Source organism: Gopherus evgoodei, chromosome 7 (genome assembly GCF_007399415.2).
Source record: "Gopherus evgoodei ecotype Sinaloan lineage chromosome 7, rGopEvg1_v1.p, whole genome shotgun sequence".
NCBI lineage: Eukaryota > Metazoa > Chordata > Testudines > Testudinidae > Gopherus > Gopherus evgoodei.
In genome coordinates, this window is record NC_044328.1 from 48,733,238 (window position 1) to 48,752,097 (window position 18,860).

The 18,860-nt window shown below is 43.1% G+C and overlaps 1 protein-coding gene across 9 annotated transcripts in view; it reads left to right on the top strand.

Annotated features, from left to right (window-relative positions):
• The window catches only part of JMJD1C (jumonji domain containing 1C), a 331,267-nt gene that overhangs the window by 148,380 nt on the left and 164,027 nt on the right, over window positions 1-18,860 (top strand). Inside the window, exon 1 of one of the 9 annotated variants that reach the window (XM_030568491.1) lies at window positions 3,249-3,440. The exons of the other annotated variants lie outside the window; for them this stretch is intronic. Coding sequence (XP_030424351.1) covers window positions 3,426-3,440 — 15 coding nt within the window. The 5' untranslated portion in view covers window positions 3,249-3,425. Of the gene's footprint in view, window positions 1-3,248; window positions 3,441-18,860 lie in introns of those variants that run through there. 9 annotated transcript variants of the gene reach the window in all.

Below are 18,860 nucleotides of genomic sequence, written 5' to 3' on the forward strand. Positions count from 1 at the left end.
ATAATTGCACTGTTAATAGAATACCAACTGAAATTTATTAAATATTTGTGGATGTTTTTCCACAACACAAAATACAAAGCGTACACTGCCCACTTTATATTATTTTTTTTACAAATATTTCCACTGTAATAATGATAAACAAAAGATATATTTTTTAAATTCATCTCATAAAAGTATTGTAATTCAATCTCTATTGTAAAAGTGCAATTTACAAATAGAGATTTGTTTTGTTACATAACTGCACTCAAAAACAAAACAGTGCAAAACTTTTGAGCCTACAAGTCTGCTCAGTTCCACTTCTTGTTCAGCCAATCTCTAAGACAAACAAGTTTGTTTACATTTATGTCACCAGAAAGTGAGAACAGAAGTTCACATGGAACATTTGTAGCTGGCATTGCAAGGTATTTATGTGCCAGCTACGCTAAACATTTGTTTGTTCCTTCATGCTTTGGCCATTATTCCAGAGGACGTGCTTCCATGCTGCTGATACTCATTAAAAAAAAAAAAAGTGTTAATTGAATTTGTGACTGAACTCCTTAGAGGGGAATTGTATGTCTCTTGCTCTGTTTACTCACTTTCTGCCATATATTTCATGTTATAGTAGTCTAGGATGATGACGCAGCACATGTTCATTTTAAGAACACTTTTGCTGCAGATTTGAGAAAATGCAAAAAAGTTGCTGTAATGGTGCGTAGACTCACCGGTGGCGCCTCCTGCTGGTGGTGTTGGGGAATTAGCTTCCATGCTCCAGAGCGCTCCTTGTCGGCCGGTGTCGCGATACTGCTGGCCTCCATGTCCCTCTCGGACCCCAGGTGACCTTTTCAGTGTGTGCTGCCCCCTGGCAGTATCCCCACTGTTTCTCCCCACTTAGGGGAACTCACACCCCTACCCCTGCCTTGTCTCAGTTGTAGGCTACTGCCAGTCACCAACTTGCCCCTGTGCCTTGGGGCAGACTGTAGGCTAAGCCACTTATCATAGGCAAGGTTGGGTCTGGACCTGCTGCCTCTACCTACTGCTGGGCTGCCCCTTTGCAATCTCAGTGCTTGTCTTAGGCCCTCAGTTAGGCCCACAGCCTGGGGATTGTCCAGGCTGGAGCTCCCCAGCTTCTCTAGTCTTCCCCCAGCCCTGCTCCACTCCCAGTACCCTGCTTGACTCCCTAGCAGCCAGGTCCATCTCTCTCTATAAGCAGAGAAAGATGGTTTGGGCTTCTGGCTTGCAGCCTCTTACAGGGACCAGCTGGGCCTGATTGGGGCATGGCCCCAGCTGTTATTGCCTTCCCCAGTCAGCCCAGGTTTTCCTTCACAGCCTCAGCCCTCTCCCAGGGCTGGCTTTAACCCTTCCAGGGCTGGAGTGGGTGACCACCCCACTACAGTACGATTGTGAGATTTCTAAAGGTAGCTACAGCAGTCGACTTAGGGTTTAAGCATCTGAAGTGCCTTCCAAAATCTGAGAGAGATGACATGTGGAGTATGCTTTCAGAAATCTTAAAAGAGCAACATACCGATGTGAAAACTACAGAACCCAAAGTACGAAAAAAGAAAATCAACCTTCTGCTGGAGACATCTGACTCAGATGATGAAAATGGACGTGCATCGGTCCACACTGCTTTGGGTTGTTATCGAGCAGATCCCATTATCAGCATGGATGTGTGTCCTTTGAAATGGTGGCTGAAGTGTGAAGGGATATATGAATCTTTAGTGCCTCTGGCATGTAAATATCTTGCAGCGCCGGCTACAACAGTGCTATGTGAACGCCTGTTCTCACTTTCACATTGTAAACAAGAAGTGGGCAGTATTATTTCCTACAAATGTAAACAGGCTTGTTTGTCTGAGCGATTGGCTGAACAAGAGATAGGACTGAGTGGACTTGTAGGCTCTGAAGTTTTACATTTTTATTTTTGAATGCAGTTATTTTTTGTACATAATTCTACATTTGTAAGTTCAACGTTCATGATAGAGATTGCACTGCCATACTTGAATTAGGTGAACTGAAAAATACTGTTTCTTTTGTTTTTATAGTGCAAATATTTGAAATGAGCACTGTTTACTTAGAATACAAAGTTGTAATTGAAATAAATATATTTGAAAGTGTGGAAAATTATCCAAAAATATTTAAATAGCATTCTATTATTGTTGAGCAGTGTGATTAATCACGATACATTTTTTATCGCTTTTCAGCCCTACTAAAAACTACTGGGAATGTTTAAAAATGTAATCTCTTGGGGAAAAATGGTATGTAAGAAATTTTTCATGACAGTTACATGCTTTCTTGTTGAGTGTAGGTGTTGCAGTAAGATTATATGATGATACTTAGTCACTAACTCTTGCAGTTGTATACTCCACTCTGATGATAGCTCAACTTTTTAAGTTTATCCACCATTCCCTAATTTTTTGTGGAGTATCATTCAGGCTTCTTCAAATTGGAGCATCAGATCTGGATACCAAATCTGTTGAGTAATGTTTTTGGATGTATGGATTGATCTGGAACTATAGATCTTTGCTTGTGATATGCATAAGAGTAGTCCTGGATGGTGTGTTGAACCTGATTAAATGATCCCTATATCCCTCTGTCATGGTGATTGTTAGCCAGCCTATAACATTCCTCAATACTACTGAGTTGTAATGGCTTGACCCTTGTGGTTATCCTCATATGATACTAATAATATCGGTGAGTCTCTAAGCGCCATTGATCTAAATAGGTCAAAAGCTGATGTCTTTTGAACATCTACATTACACAACTTTGCCTCTCTTTGATGAGGGTTATGTCTCGGGAAGAAATATGGCAGATTCAAGGTCTGAGGTGGAAATTGGTTTCCACCTTAGGCAGAAATGTAGAATGTGAGCAAAAAGAAAAAAAAAAATCACATACAAAAGATTGTAAAATGTGATGGCTTGGCCACCAATTCTCCTAGCTGAGGTTATGTCTGTGATAAAAGCCCTCATGATACAGAGGTGTAATATGGAACATTCTTCCATGGCTTTGAAGAGGGGCACTGTCAGCTGCATGAGGACTTGACTGAAGTCCCAGCTAGATGTAGGATCCTTCACAGCAAGGCAGAAACTTCACGGCCCTTTCACTGTAGGGTTATTGAACACATACTTGTGTGCCACTTCCATGTGATAAGCAGAAATGACTTCACGGTGTACCCTGATAGGGGAAAGGCAGTTCCAGGGACTTGAGGTGGAGCAAATATTGAAGGACAGAAAAGGAACCATGGATGGAGCTGTGTTGTTTCTGACCGCCCACAGAAAGAACCTCTTCCGCTTATGGACCTAACAGGAAAGGACTGAACTGGAGTTTTACAGCACTTTCTGGACTCTAGTGGAACAGCAAAGCTCCGAAGAAGTCAGTTCTATAGCCCAGGCTGTCGGATGGAATAATTCTGGAACCAGGTGCTGAATCTGGCCTTTCTCAGATGATCTTGTATGATTTATAGAGAGGTAAGTTCCAGGGGACATTGGCATATTAATTTTAACAAACCTGGTCAATAGTGTGAAACTTATTTTTGAATGTCTTGGTGTGTTTTAGCTGTTTTGACCTTTTTTGCTGGGCATGGTAGAAATTTATGAAGTAAAATGATCAGTTTTATTTAGCTGTTTCAGTTTGATTGGTCAGTAGCTTCATATTAAGAGGTTGTCTTATAAACATTTTTACATTTTGAGGTCAGACTGGATCATTTTGGTTATTTCCTCTGCCCTACTGAACCATACAGGCCAAAAATTTCACCCAGTGTTTCTTGTTTTAAGACCATAACTTTTGAGCTAGAGCATGCCATTTAGAAAGACATCCAGTCCTGATTTAAAGATTTCAAGTGATGAAGAATCCACCACATTCCTAGGTAAGTTGTTTCAATGGTTATTTCCCTTCACAGTTAAAAATCTGCACTTTATTTTCAATTTGAATTTGTCTAGCTTCAACTTCCAGGCATTGTATTTTGATATGCCTTTTATGTGCTAATTTAAAGAGCCTTCTAGTGCCAGAAATCTTCCTATGTATATACGTTCAGGCTGTGATCAAGTCATCTCTTAACTTTCTCTAATAAGTGAAATAGACTGAGCTTCTTAAGTTTCTCACTGTAAAGTAGATTTTTCAAGACCTCATCATTCATAGCGGCTGTTCTCTGAATCTTTTCAATTTTTCAGCATCCTTTTTGAAATATGAACGCCAGAATTGGACACAGTATTCCACTAATGGTCTACCAGCTATATACATAGAGGCACCTTCTCCCTACGCTTAATCAGTGTTCTCCTGCTTCTACATCCAAGGATCGCATTAGACCTCTTAGACACATCATCAGACTGAGAGCTCGTGTTCTGTTAGTTATGCAGCATGACTCCTAAGTCCTTTTCGGAATCCCTGTTTTTCTAGGTAACATACTTCCAAAGAGTGGGACTGGACCATTTCTCCTAAGCTGCCATGGCATAAAATTTCTAAAACTTTTCAATGCATTTGGTCAGATTTTTCATGCTTGCTAAGATAATGGGTAAGACCCATGTTCTAGAACTAAGGACAGTTGGTTATGGATGTCAACATTTTTTCCATGACATTCAGTGCTGTCATCACGGTAATAGTAGGCAACAGGGTGATGTACTATATAAATCAATAGGCAAGATCCCAGTCCATGTGCACAGAATCACTAAAACTGGTGCATTGCTCACTGCATAGAGATCTCCATGGCTTACCTTCCAGGTCTCCAGAAACCTTTAGCAGATGCCCTAAGCAGACATGTCCGTCAGAACCATGAGTGGGAGCTCAACAACCTGGTCTTGTACAACATCTGCAAAGCTTAGGGCATCTCCTTAATGGAGCTCTTTGCAACTCCAGACAATGCAAAATGCTAGATCTTTTGCACCATGAGGGGACTTGGCCACAGCTCCTTAAGGGATTCCCTCCTAATTCTCTGGCCCTGTGCTCTCCTTTATGCCTTCCCTCCAGCACCATTAATTCTCCAAGATGCTGATCAGATTATGGCAAGAGCAGGCAAGGGTCATCCTGATAGCACCTTCTTGGCCAAGAGAGGTGTGGTATTTTGACCTACTTCACCCTTCTATAGAGAGATCCTCCTATCAAACCTCCTAACACAGAACTCAGGCACTATGAACCATCCCAATCCCTCAGCTCTGAACCTTAAGGCCTGGCTCCTTTTTGTTTCTCAAGCTCAGAGTTGGACTGCTTGGAAGAAGTCCAGTCTGCACTTCTCAATGCTAGGAAGCCTTCCACATGTAAAACTTACGTACAGAAGTGGAAGCGCTTTCTTTTCTGGTGTTCACATCTTTCTGTATTCACTTCTGAAACTCATCTCTCCAGACTCCTCAGTTACCTACTGCAGTTCAAAACAAGTTGATTATGATTAAGTATGGTCTAAGTACATCAAGCAGCTATTTCTTCTTTTCATTTGCCTATCAAGGACACCCCACCATGGCCAGATTCCTTAAGAGCTTGTCTGTTTCCTCATAGCTGGAACCCCACACCTTCCTAGTATCTTAATTTGGTCCTTAATATCCTGAGGAACCCCTTATTCAAACCTAAGGCCACCTGTTCACTCCACCACCTCTCCTTTAATATTTCATTCCTGGTAGCTGTCACCTTGCCTAAATAGTTGAGAGAATTGGGAGTGCTCATGTTTGACCCACCTTATGTTACCTTCTGTCATGACATGGTCATGCTGAGCCCTCATCCTTGATTCTCCTTGAAGATTTTGTCAGACTTTCATATTAAACAGGATATCTTTCTGCCATTATTCTTTCCCAAGCTCCACTCCTCAAGAGAAGAAGCTAGATTCACACTTCAGATGTTCAGAGGGCATTTGCCTTTCATCTGGACCAGACTAGAAGCTTTAGGATTTCTCCTCAACTTTCTCTATCCTTTTCTGAAATAAAGGACAATCAGTTTGTTCTCAGAGACTCTGTAAATGGGTTTCAGGTTGCATCATAGCCTGCTATGAGGTCACTGGGGCAGAATCCTCCCTAATGTGCCAGTACATCCCACAGTCCATTTCTGTTACCCTCCTCAAGGATGTTCCCCTCATGGAAATTTCCAGGGCTGCAACTTGGTCCTCTGTTAACATGTTACCCAGACATTACGCTACCCTATCTGCATCCAGGATGGATACAGCCTTTGGCGATGATGTCTTCTGCACTGACTTGCATCTGTTTCCTCTGCACATGCTTCCTCATTGAGTTACTGATTGGGAATCTCCTATGTTGGAACACCCATAGAGACATATACTTGGAGGAAGAGAGGTTACTCAACTTTCAATAACTTAAGTTCATTGATGTGTTTTGTTTCTATGAGTGCACCACCTCTCTCCCTCCTCCTCTTTGCTACGGAGTCTGGCTTTGTAGTTGTGAGGGAACTGGATTGGCAGTGGGTCCTTCCCTTCTTGTATGCTCTCACTTTGGAGCACATGGTGCTAAGGTGTGGACCTGCAACACTGCTAACTCAAATTTCCGATCAAGCACTTGCAGGTGTGTGCACATGCTACAGTGGATCACCTATAGGGACAAAACATCTTGAAGAACTCAAGTTAGTGAAAGGTAAGTAACTTCTCTTTGTCAAGCCCCAAATCTAGACTCCTTCATGTAAACCTTAACATTTATTTTCAGGTCTTCGAAGTATGTGGGGGCAGAAAGGGATAACTGTTTTTTCTAAAGAAAATACCCTCTTAAATTCCTTCTGATTGGCTTTCCATTTACCTGTTTTACACCATAGAAAAGAAGCAACTTAGCATCCACACTGACTGTCCAAGCCATAGAAACTGATTATCAGGGATAAAATGTGGCTTCCTCATAGCACCCCATTAAATTGGGAAAGTATTTGCACTTTGGGCTTGTCCCCCTCAGAGCATATTCTTGAAAGATGAAGAAAATGCAGTTTAACCATTTAGAAACTATTTAGAGCTTAAGTGTACCCTTGCAAGTTGCCAGTAGAGGAAATTAACACATACAGCTCAACTGTTTCCAGCTTTTTGCAGGGTAAAGGATTCTTCAGCACTGTGTGTGTTCCCAGAACCTTATCCTGTTGGGTGAGTGTGTGTTGGCAAGAATGTGTTGCTATTAGCCAAATTTGTCTCCTCCCTAATGTTACTGTCAAGGTTGAAATTGCCTAGTGCTGTACTTCCTGATGGCATCACTCAGAAGCTCTTCGGCAGCTGTGCTGCACTTGGCCTACCTACTATGAGGTAGTGTCTCCTTTTCTGGTCAGAATGAATAGCTAGCTTTTATAAAACCTTAAGTTTCTCTTTCCATGTGAATGAATTTAAATCCTGTGTGCCAGAAAGTGCAGAATTTTCACCACTGTGTCCTAGTAATAAGCTCTTAATGTAAAACACTAATATTTGCCTTGCTGCTTAGTGTCAGGATATTCACTTATATGACTGAAGGTTGTTTACATGCTCACGGTATATGAGTGCATGAAAAATTGAAAGTAACACATTTGTAAAACTCTTATGACTGAAAAGCAAGTTGCTATATGTAGAATTGTGTTAGAGCTTCTTTGCATTTTGTATTCAAAGTAGTACAGATATGGAAATTATGCTGAATGTCTTAGGTTGATCTGTTCTTCTGATTCTGGCAGAGTGATAAAGATGAATCAGATTTAATGGTACAGAGAGAATATGGCATGCTGAGGGGGGAATGGAAGTGCATCTATCGCATCTGCTTGAGTCAGCAGCTAGTGCTTTCTGCTGTTACCCTTTAGTGTCAGAATAGTCTGACGGTTACCTGAGGGTAACTATGAATCACTTCAGTGACTTCCTCACTGGTGGTTAGTCTACAGGATGGCATGTTATTTAAGCACATAATCTTTATTTTTTGGTCTTGAGAAATGTATTTGTGATTAAAAGGGAAGTAATTGGAAAATATATTTATTCCAGTATAATTGCTTATTTCAAAGGCAAGAGATTAATAGTTATAAACCCAGAAGGTTGTGTGTGTGTGGGGAAAAAAGTTTGTGTTCTAGTTAGTGAAATATAGCTAGGACTTGGAAAAACTCACTTGCAGATGGGAAGATTTCCATGCTAAAAGTGGAGTGTAAGCGTTCAGTATCTGTAGAACATAAGTTGTCTTTTAAAAACAAAATTCTGATCCTTAATGTTCTGGAAATAACTTCAAGTGTATAAGTTGGCATAATGTTACCTGTCTGAAACAAACTCTAGTGCTTTTAATGTGCTGTCTTTTTGTTCTGATTATACAGCACCTTGGGGTGCTAGCCTCTATAACAGGGGTGGCAAACCTGAGCCTGAGAAGAAGCCAGAATTTACCAATATACATTGCCAAAGAGCCACAGTAATATGTCAGCAGCCCCCCATGAGCTCCCAGTGCTTCCCGCCCACCGACAGCCCCGCTAATCAGTGCTCTCCCGATCAGCTGTTTCATGATGTGCAGGAGGCTGGGGATGGGAGGCGGGAGAGGAGGAGGAAGCAAGGACATGGCTGACTCAGAAGAGGGAGTGGGAAGGGGTGGAGTGGGGGCAGGGCCTGTGGCAGAGCCAGGAGTTGAGCAGTGAGCACCCCCTGGCACATTGGAAAGTTGGCGCTTGTTGCTCCAGCCCCAGAGTCGGTCCTATACAAGGAGTTGCATATTAACTTCTGAATAGCCACATGTGGCTCCGAAGCGATGGGTTGGCTACCCCTGCTCTGTAATAATACAAATAATAATACTAAGAATCCAGCAGTGATGTGAAATGAATCAAACATAGATACTGGTCACTTTCACTGCTATTATTTAGAACCCTAGGAGCAGTAGTGAGTGTTCAGAATCAAATATTACTCCTGGGGGCATTCTGCATCAAAAAATAAAAAATTCTGAGCACAGTATTTTTAAATTCTGCAAATTTTATTTGTCAAAATAACACTGCATAATCATGCCAGTTTCAATTATTTTGGTAATTTATTTCAAAATTCCTGTCAGCAAGTATGTCTGTAACAATACAAACACACAAAATTTTCCCCAGAAATAGAGAGTTAAAGAAACCTATGACAACCCAATTCCTGTTTCTCTGCCAATTTCTGGGGGGGAAAGGAAATTCTGCATGCACAACATTAATTTCTGAAATTCGGCATTGTGCAGTGGAGTAGAATTTCCCCAGGAGTAAAATATAACCATTCTAAAACAATTATAAAGCGTAGAAGAAATATGGAAAACAAAATTCTTGTTCAACACCAGAAACCATCTTGTGGGAATTCAGCACTCTTTAGTGACAGCATTGTATGTTATATAGTTTATTTTAAGCTGGCAAATTTAGTACCTTGAAATGTTTATAAATCTCCTTCAATTTGTTTTAATATGTGAACAGTTTAGTAAAAACACTTGTATAGGCTGAAACACAAAAATTCATCCTGCTTCAAACATTTGTTTTTTTAACGTCATCCATTTTAACTGTTTGTTGTTTATCAAAATAGTTTGATATCAATCTTATGCTGAAATGTATTGAAATGTGGTTCTTTATTGCCATGCTAGCATTTGTTGACTGTACTAGTGTTTTTCACTATTCTATAGAAAAGTATAACATTTATTTGCAAGTGTATTGTAATATATTCAGACTGTGTGTACCATATTTTGTTGCTTTACACTGGAGATGGCAGACAGTAAACTTGCTTGTACACTGTATGTTATAACTGCTTTAATCAAAAGTAGCGTGATGTAAGGATATAGATTGTGAGTGGCCTACAGTGTTACAATGATACAAAAACTGGAAGAAAAAATCTCTAAAAAGAAATGTATGAAAACATTTGCAAGTGGTTTTTCTTTATTTTAAAGCTTAGCTTTTTAGAAGTATGGGTAGTTCATGATGTATAAATCATAATATCTGATTAACTTTCTGTCACCTGGAATTTATCTTTTTGGTTAAAAAGGACGGGCTACTAAAGGTGTCTGCCTTTTTCTTCCGCATTAGAATTTGTATTTCTGATTACTTAGTAGGGTGTGTGTTCAACTAAATCAAATTCAGATTGAATTGTTGTTCATTTCTATAAAGTGCTAAAAATATCCTTGGCCTGGTCATTATACCCAAAATATTCATATAAATAGCAAAGGGAGAATTTTTGTATTGATCAAAAGCATATAAAATTTACCTGCTTACCTAAATAAAACTAATCACTTCTAGATGTGCAATAAACTGAAATAAGTATACTTTATTTCCGGGTAGCTGTCTTTTGGGATACTGTCACCTTTCAGAACACTACTTTCTGACAGGGCATCTTAAAAATGGTATGACATAATTTTTTCTTAATTTTTTTTTAATTTAAGAGGGATTTTTCTTCTCTTCATCTGACGTTTAGAAAGGTATTTTGGGCATCCCTGAAGGGCAAAATCAAACCTGCTTCGCTAGTCCCTTCCTTTGTGCACACTATTTCCTACTGCCTTTTCCATTTCAGTTTCCTTGCCGTTCTAATTGGTAAACATCCTCTACCACAGCCTGAGGAAGCATCTTCATGTGAACGTGACCCAAGACAGTGATTGAGAGTGTTGTCTTCAAACTTTTGTGTGTGGCAGAAGGTAAAACTGACTATCGACAAAACAGCGGAACTTACTATAAACACACTTCTGTCAAAAGCACTAAATACACAATCTGAAAAAAGGTGTATTTTTTCTCTAATCTTTCATTTTATAGCAATCTGAGATGTTAATTGTTATAAGATTAGTTGTAATTTTTTTCATGCTCACAGTCTCTTTAAACACAAACAAAACAAGCAGTGTTAACTGAAAGACAGCCTTCTTTTAATTTTAACTACTGACACCAGCAAGGGAATTCAAAGGGAATGCTCTTAACTTGTTCTGTGCTATTTACGCAGATGCAAGCTTGTTGCAATACACTGGAATAAGAAGTTCATCCGTCAACTTAATATTTTTTTGATTTTGTGGTATTGATTCAATCTTAACATTAAACAGTTTTGATTTTGTTCTCCTTTTTTCCTTCAGTAATTTGAAGTAGAACAACATCCTCCTCCCTCCTCCACACCATCTTCCCTGAAAAACCCTTTGCATTGTTTGGCTTGCATTTTGTCCCACAAAGCATGCACGCACACACATTTTACAGAATAGTTGACTGTCAAGTCCCATTGAAACATTTCTACATATTATTCAAAGAACAGTATTTTAATAGATCAGACATTAACTCCTAATCACACTATCTCTTAACATCATTTTCCAATCTAGCACCCATTTATCAAGTTGTCTGAGTTGACAAATGACAAATATGTGAAGCCCTTGCATTAAAAAATACTTGTTTTGGTTTTGTACATTTGCTTCTAATAACAAGAATATGAAAAATGTCAAGCTGCATGTTGGTTCACTTCAAAGAATACTTTTCAGAGTAGCAGCCATGTTAGTCTGTATCCGCTAAAAGAACCGGAGTACTAGTGGCACCTTAGAGATGAACACATTTATTTGAGCATAAGCTTTCATGGGCCAAAACCCACTTCATTTTGAAAGAATTATATTTACCATATGCCATATTTGATTTACTCAATAATTATGCCCTGATATTTCGGAGTGTTGGCTGCCACTGGTCGGGGAGTAGCAACCAGTAGGAACGTAGCTTTGTATATCCTTTAGAGAAAGAGATCTCAAACTCATTTGATATGAAGGGCCTCACCCAATACCATGCCACTTTGTGTGGGCCATAATCAGCAAAAGTTATTAAAATGTAAACCATGTTGGTAATTGCATTTATTTTTTATTTTAGTGATTGCTACTGGTGCTTTCCAGTACCTGGCATCTCTTAACCTCAGCCCAGTCATTTGCTCCAAATGCTGACTCACTGGTTCAAGCTATCTTGAGTATCGAGTTCAGATGTCTCACTTAGCTGAGAATGTAATTTAGATCTGTTGATATTTATGATGGAGAATATTTGTTCACACAGGTTTGTACTCCTAAACATGGAAAGAGTTATTGATGCAACAAACTTCAGTTTGGGATAATTTCGATCATAGGCACTGATAAAACTAGGGAACACTAATGTCAGATAATTTGCCCTTCAACAGAATGTTGCATTGCAGTTCAGTAAGTTCCATTTGGTGCTCTTCTGGTACATCATGCACATTGATAGAAAATGGTGTGCTGAAAACTGGAAATTCTTCTACGAGGTTTCTGAAGTCAGAGAATCATTCTTGAAATTCTTTTCTCAGTTCATCAGTTTTGCCTACATACCTTTCTGTGATTTTATCACATTGAGTCCCAGTAGTGTCACACAGTGATTTCAGGATGGGAAAATGTGCCAGCTTATACTGGGAAAGTTGCTTCTCCCACAGCTGAAGCTTAATTGCAAAGGCACAAATGTCATAGTATTCAACCACTATTTGGTGGCACCCTTACATTCTTGTGTTGGGGGAGTTCAGATACTCTGTAATATCTGCCATGAAAGCAAGGTCTTGAAGCCATTCATTGTCCTGTAATTCAGTGACATCTTCCCTTTTCTGATCCATGAAAAGCTGGATCTCACTACTCAATTAAAAAAGTGCTTCAGCCCTGGTCCCTGACTTATCCATTGAACTTCAGTGTGATACAGCAGTCCACAATGAATGTCACATTCTTCCAACAGCTGGGTGAGTTGCTTGTGGTTGAGACCACTAGCTCAAATAAAATTTACAGTTTTAACAACCATATCTATAACAAGATTCACTTTCATAGTTCTACTACAGAGAGCTTTTTTGATGTAAAATCGCTAACCTGCTGGTTATGATTGATGGTTTACAATTTGGCCTCTTGTTCCTATGGGGCCAGACTCTCAGCTCTTCTCCAGCCTACAGCCAATTTATTCAGAGCTTCCACCAAATTTTCTGCTGTCGTGTCTCATCAGCACCAGTTCTAAGAGCTCCTCTGCTATACACCTGTTCTTATCAACTCTGCTAATGAATACTGCAAGCTGAGAAATGTCACATCTATGCTTTCCTCAGTTGCTAAAGAAAAAGCAGCAAAGGGACTTAACTTTGACCTGGATTTGACTGTTCAAATTCTCAGCTAAATTATTGATTCTCTCAGCAGTTGTGTTTGTTGAAAGGTTGATATTTGCAAACATTTCCTGCTTATCTGGACATGTTGTTTCTTTAGCTTTTAGCATGCAGTTCCTCAAAAATTCTACCTCAGAAAATGGATTAGATGACAGCTATTTCATTGGCAACCACGTCGTTTGCCTTAACAGCAGCAACATTTTAGTGTGGAGTACTAATAAGCACTGCTGCTTTTTCAAATAATATGCTAATTCAGAGTTTTTATCTTTGCATAACTTTGTGATGTAATTATCATATTTCTCAGCATAGTTTCTTTCATAATGTCTTCAAATGTTGTTTTCTTTTACCACAGCTACCTGTTTCTTGCAACTCAAGCACCTAGGCTTTCCATTCATGTCCAAAAAGAAATAAAAAAATTTTTCATTTCTCTTGAAATGCATGGCACTCTTGATCTACTGTTCTCTTATTGGATAAAGACATGATGACCACTTGTCACAAGCTGAATAAATAATTGAAGGAAGGGAAAGGTAGAAGGTGGGTTATCGCTCCTTTTTTTCTTTTTAAAAATATTTATTAGGGCTGTCAGATGCGCTAAAGATTCATATGTCCCTTCATACTTCAACCTCCATTCCAGAGGACATGTGTCCATGCTCATGATGACTTCTGTTCGATAATGATCCAAAGCAGAGTGGACTTACGTATGTTCATTTTCATAATCTGAGTTAGATGCCACCAGCAGAAGGTTGATTTTCTTTTTTGAAGATTCAGGTTCTATAGTTTTCACATGTGACTCCTTTAAGACTTCTGAAGGCATGTTCCACACCTCATCCATCTCTGGTTTTGGACAGAAATTCAGATTCTTAAACCTTGGGTCTAATGCTGTAGCTATATTTAGAAATATGACATTGGTACCACCTTTGCATTTTGTCAAATCTGCAATGAAAGTGTTCCTAAAACAAACGTGCTGGGTCATCTGAGACTGCTATAACGAAATATATGGCAGAATGTGGGTAGAACAGAGCAGGAGACATACATTCTCCCCCAAGATCATCACTCATAAATATATTTTAATACATTGTTTTTAAGGAGCATCATCAGCATGGAAGCATGTTCTCTGGAATGGTGGCCAGAACATGAAGGGGTATACAAATGTTTAGCATACCTAGCACATAAATACCTTACAACACCAGCTACAAAAGTGCCATGTGACACCAGTTCTCACTTTCTGGTTGACATATTGTAAATAAGACGAGGGCAGCATTATCTCCTGTAAATGTAGACAGACTTTTTTGTCTTAGCAATTGGCTGAACAAGAAGTAGGACTGAGTGAATTTGTAGACTCTAAAGTTTTGCATTGTTTTGTTTTTGAGTGTAGTTATATAACACAAAAAATCTACATGAGTAAATTACACTTTCACGGTAGAGGTTGCACTATGGGACTTGTATGACGTGAATTGAAAAATACTATTTCTTTTGTTATTTTTACAATGTGAATATTTGTAATAAAAATAATATAAAGTGAGCACTGTACACTTTATATTTTTCATTGCAATAGAAATCAAAATATTTGAAAAATGTAGAAAAACATCTAAATATTTATTCTTCTTTGAATGCTTGCTCATATCCATTCCAGTCAGGTGTGCACGCGCCGTGTGCACGTTCGTTGGAAGATTTTTACCCTAGCAACACTCGGTGGGTCGGCTGGGCGCCTCCTGGAGTGGCGCCGCTATGGCACCGGATATATACCCCTGCCGACCCAGCCATCCTTCAGTTCCTTCTTACCGCCCGTGTTGATTGTTGGAACAGTGGAGCGCGGCTTAGCTGACCTCCACTTCCCTAGCTACTCATAGTTCTTGTGTAAATAGTTATGTAGTTATAATCCTTCTATATATATATTTGTATAGTTATACGTTTTTTCTTTACTAACATAGTTAGTTTAGTAATAGTTAGCGGGGTTCGGGAAGTAGCCCCTTCCCCGCACCCGGTGCCGGAGCCCATGCCCGGCTCACCGGGTTTTAAAACGGGCTCGGCCTGCCAGAAGCCGATGCCCATGGGAGGTCCACATGACTCCTGTTTGAAGTGCCTTGGGGAATCACAGTTGACAGCTAAATGCCCCATTTGCAAGGCTTTTAAGCCAAGAACAAACAGGAGTGCGACTTTCACTTACCCCTCCGCCTTTGGCACCGAGCGATGATCAAGCGGCGGGCAGAAGTGTCTCCTCAGCACCGGACCCCGCTGGTACTACCAAGGCCTTTCAGCACCGGCTGTCGCCGGCACCGAAGTCGACTCGGCACCGCTCCCTCTCTCCGAGGTCGAGAGAGCCTACGACCCCTGCTGGTGCCTGACGGCTCCCCGGCCCCCGCCGTTGTTGAGCCCCTTGCTCCTGCTGCTTCCATGCCACCTGCATCGCAGCCAGAGAGCTCGTCTAAGTCGGATCGCCCGGCACCGACACCTGCCGAGGCTCTGACAACTTCGGTACCGTCGATCCCGGTCCCACGAGGGCCGTCGAATCTGGTGCCTGACAGCTCCCCAGTATGCACTGTGGTTGAGCCTACTGTTCCCTCCATGCTGGAGACATTCCCAACGGCGAGGGATCTCATTGCCATGACAGTCGATGCTGCCTGACCCCGGCACCGCCAGTGCGGGTAATACAGTCTCTTGGCAAGCCTCCCTTGATATGACCATCCTCTGTCGGCACAGCAGAGCGGCACCGTTCATGATCATGGTCCCGCAGACACTCCAGGTCCCGTCGGCACACCCGACACCACTTGCCGTCCCGGTGCTGTTCTCCTCGGTACCGGTTGCACTCGCTGCACCGGTCAGAATCCCGTTCGCCGACCCGCTAGTATCGGCACTGTTCCAACTCTCGGCACCGCTACAGGTATCGTGACTCCCGTAGCCTCTCCCGACCTCGAGCCTCGAGATCTCAGTTGACCTCCCGGCATCGCTCTGGTTGCAGGTCTGGATCTCGTTCCAGGTACCGGTATGCCTCCCGGTACCGGTCCCCGGTGCCGAGTTGAGCAAGGTCCGATAGAGTCAGAGACTCTGCCCATGCTTTTTTTAGTACCTCCATGGCCATCCAGACATGCATCTGTGTCATCCCACGCGGGCAGATCTTATGCTCAGGATCACAATTCTGATGTGCCCACCAACAACCTGAGAGCCTATCAGGACCTCCTAAGGAGGGTACCACGCCATATGGACCTTCAGGTGGAGGAGGTCTCGGAGGTAGAGGACCCAGTATGGTGCCCTCTAAGGGGTACGACTACTTGTCTGTCCATCCTCCTCTCTGCTCACTAGTCGTTCAGTCCATTAAGGAGAGGGAATGGCATGGCCAGCAGGCGCCAGCCCCGAAATCAAAGGAGGCTAGGCGAATGAACCTACTTGGCTGCCAGGTGTACTCTGCAGAGGCCTTACAGCTCTGGGTAGCAAAGCAACAAGCCTTGCTTAGCTGCTATAATTATAACGCCTGGGTGGCGGTAGTTTAGTTTATGGAGTTTCTCCCTCAAAACTCCCGCCAAGAGTTCCCTGCCCTCTTGGAAGAAGGGGAAAAGGTGCCAGTGTGTCCCTCCAGGCCTCATTGGACGCAGCAGACTCAGCAGCCAGGACTCTGGCCTCGGGTGTTGCCATGAGGCGCATCTCATGGCTTCAGGTTTCAAACCTCTGGCCGGAGCTGCAGTATGCCATTCAGGACTTACCATTTGATGGTAAAGGCCCCTTCGCGGCAAAGCCTGAAGGACAACAGGGTCCTAATGCGCTCTCTCAGCATGCATACGCCAGCGACCAAACGCAGGCCTTTCCGTCCCCAGCCACACCGCCGTACTCTGTGCCTAGCCAGAGACAGGACTTTGGCAGATGGCGCGGCCGAGATGGTTGCAGACAAACGTCAGGACCCCTAGAGGGCCAAGGTCAAGGTCCCTCGCAATCACCACCGGGACCAAAGACGAGCCTTCCAAGGTGCGCCCGAGGGCGGTGTATCAGTAACAGGCCAGGATCCCACTCCTACTTTCTCCTGGCATGGCCCCAGTTAACTTCAGATCGCTGAGTCCTGCGCACGGTGGAGCATGGGTACCACCTCCAATTTGTTCCAACCCTGTCCCCCTTCAGGGACCTCTCTCACGAGCAATTCCTCTTACAAGAGGTGCAGACGCCGGTGGACGAAAGGGGCAATTACTCCCTTTATGCCCTAGTCCCCCACTCAAACAGAGGTCTCAGACCTTCCTAGACCTGCGAGGACTCAACCAGTTTGTGATAAGGTTGAAGTTCCGCATGGTATCCCTGGGAACCGTTATCCCGTCCTTGGATCCTGGAGACTGGTATGCCGCCCTCGATATGAAGGACGCGTACTTTCACATCACCATCTTCCTTCTGCACAGGAGATATCTCCGCTTTCTAGCCAACCGTCAGTACTTCTGGTTTGTGGTCCTGCTATTTGGCCTTTCTACAGCCCCACGGGTATTGTCCCAAGTGTATGGCCGTAGTCGCTGCCTACCTTCGCCGATGTTGGATATGCGTTTTTCCATATCTGGAAGATTCGCTTATCCGAGGAGACTCCGAGACACAAATCACTCAGCACGTGGGCATTTTCACGGACCTATTCACACGTCTAGGCCTGATGATTACTATAGAGCAATCCACTCTGGTTCCAACGCAGAGGTTGGACTTCTTAGGGGCTATCCTGGTCTCCGACCTAGCCGGAGCCTGCTTACCACAGCCGCGGTTTCAGGCAATGGCAACAATCATCCGAGGTCTGCAGACTTTCCCAACGACCTCAGCTCGCACTTTTCTCAGTCTCCTGGGTCAATGGCTGCCTGCAAGTTTGTAACCAAACACGCCAAGCTCCGCCTCTGTCCTCTCCAAGTCTGGCTCACCTCGGCGTAGCGCCCGGACAGGGACCCAATGATCATGATAGTCACTGTTCCCTCGAGCACCCTAGGATCCCTAGAATGGTGGCTAACTCCCTCCCTGGTGTGGGCAGAGATGCCGTTCCATCCGCCCCAGCCCTCACTGCCCCTGACGACAGACGCGTCATCTCTCGGCTCGGGTACTCACTTCGGTCACCTTCGAGCTTAAGGCCTTTGGTCTTCTCGGGAGCTGGCATTCCACATCAATGCCCAAGAATGAGAGCAGTCCGCCTGGTGTGCCAGGGGTTCCAGCAGCAGCTGCGAGGCCGTGGTGTCTCAGTGTTTACAGCCAACACAACGGCCATGTGCTACACATGGTCCTCCCCCTTTTATCAGGAGGCCATCCATCTCTGGGACTTTTGCATGGCCCACTCAATGAATCTGGTAGCGTCCTTTCTCCCAGGCGTTCGGAACGCCTTGACGCTTTGACTCAGCAGGTCTTTCCTGTCTCACGAGTGGTCGCTCTGCCCCGATGTGATGCATTCTGTTTTCCAGAAGTGGAGACTTTTCCTCACATAGACCTGTTCGCTTACCGTGAGAGCAGAAAATGCCAGATGTTCTGCTCCTTCCAAGGTCTCTCCTCGGGATCGATCTCGGACGCATTCCTGATGCCGTGGAAGGGCCAACTCCTTTATGCCTTCCCACTGTTCCCGCTGGTTCATTAGGCCCTGTTCAAACTCTGCAGGGGCAGAGCGCGCATCATCATGATCACTCCAGCATGGTCCAGGCAGCACTGATACACCACGTTGCTCGACCTGTCAATAACCAACCCAATTACCCTGCCACTCCACCCAGACCTCATAACTCAGGGCCATGGCAGGCTTCGTCACCCGGACCTGCAGTCTCTTCCCCTCACGGTGTGGCTGCTGCATGACTAAACCGGGGTGGCAGGAAGCCTTCCACCTGGTCAACGTACCTGGCCGAGTGGAAACGTTTCTCCTACAGGTGCGAAACGCTCGATCTTACTCCTACTGAGGTCTCGATCCCCTTTATTTGGCCTACCTCTG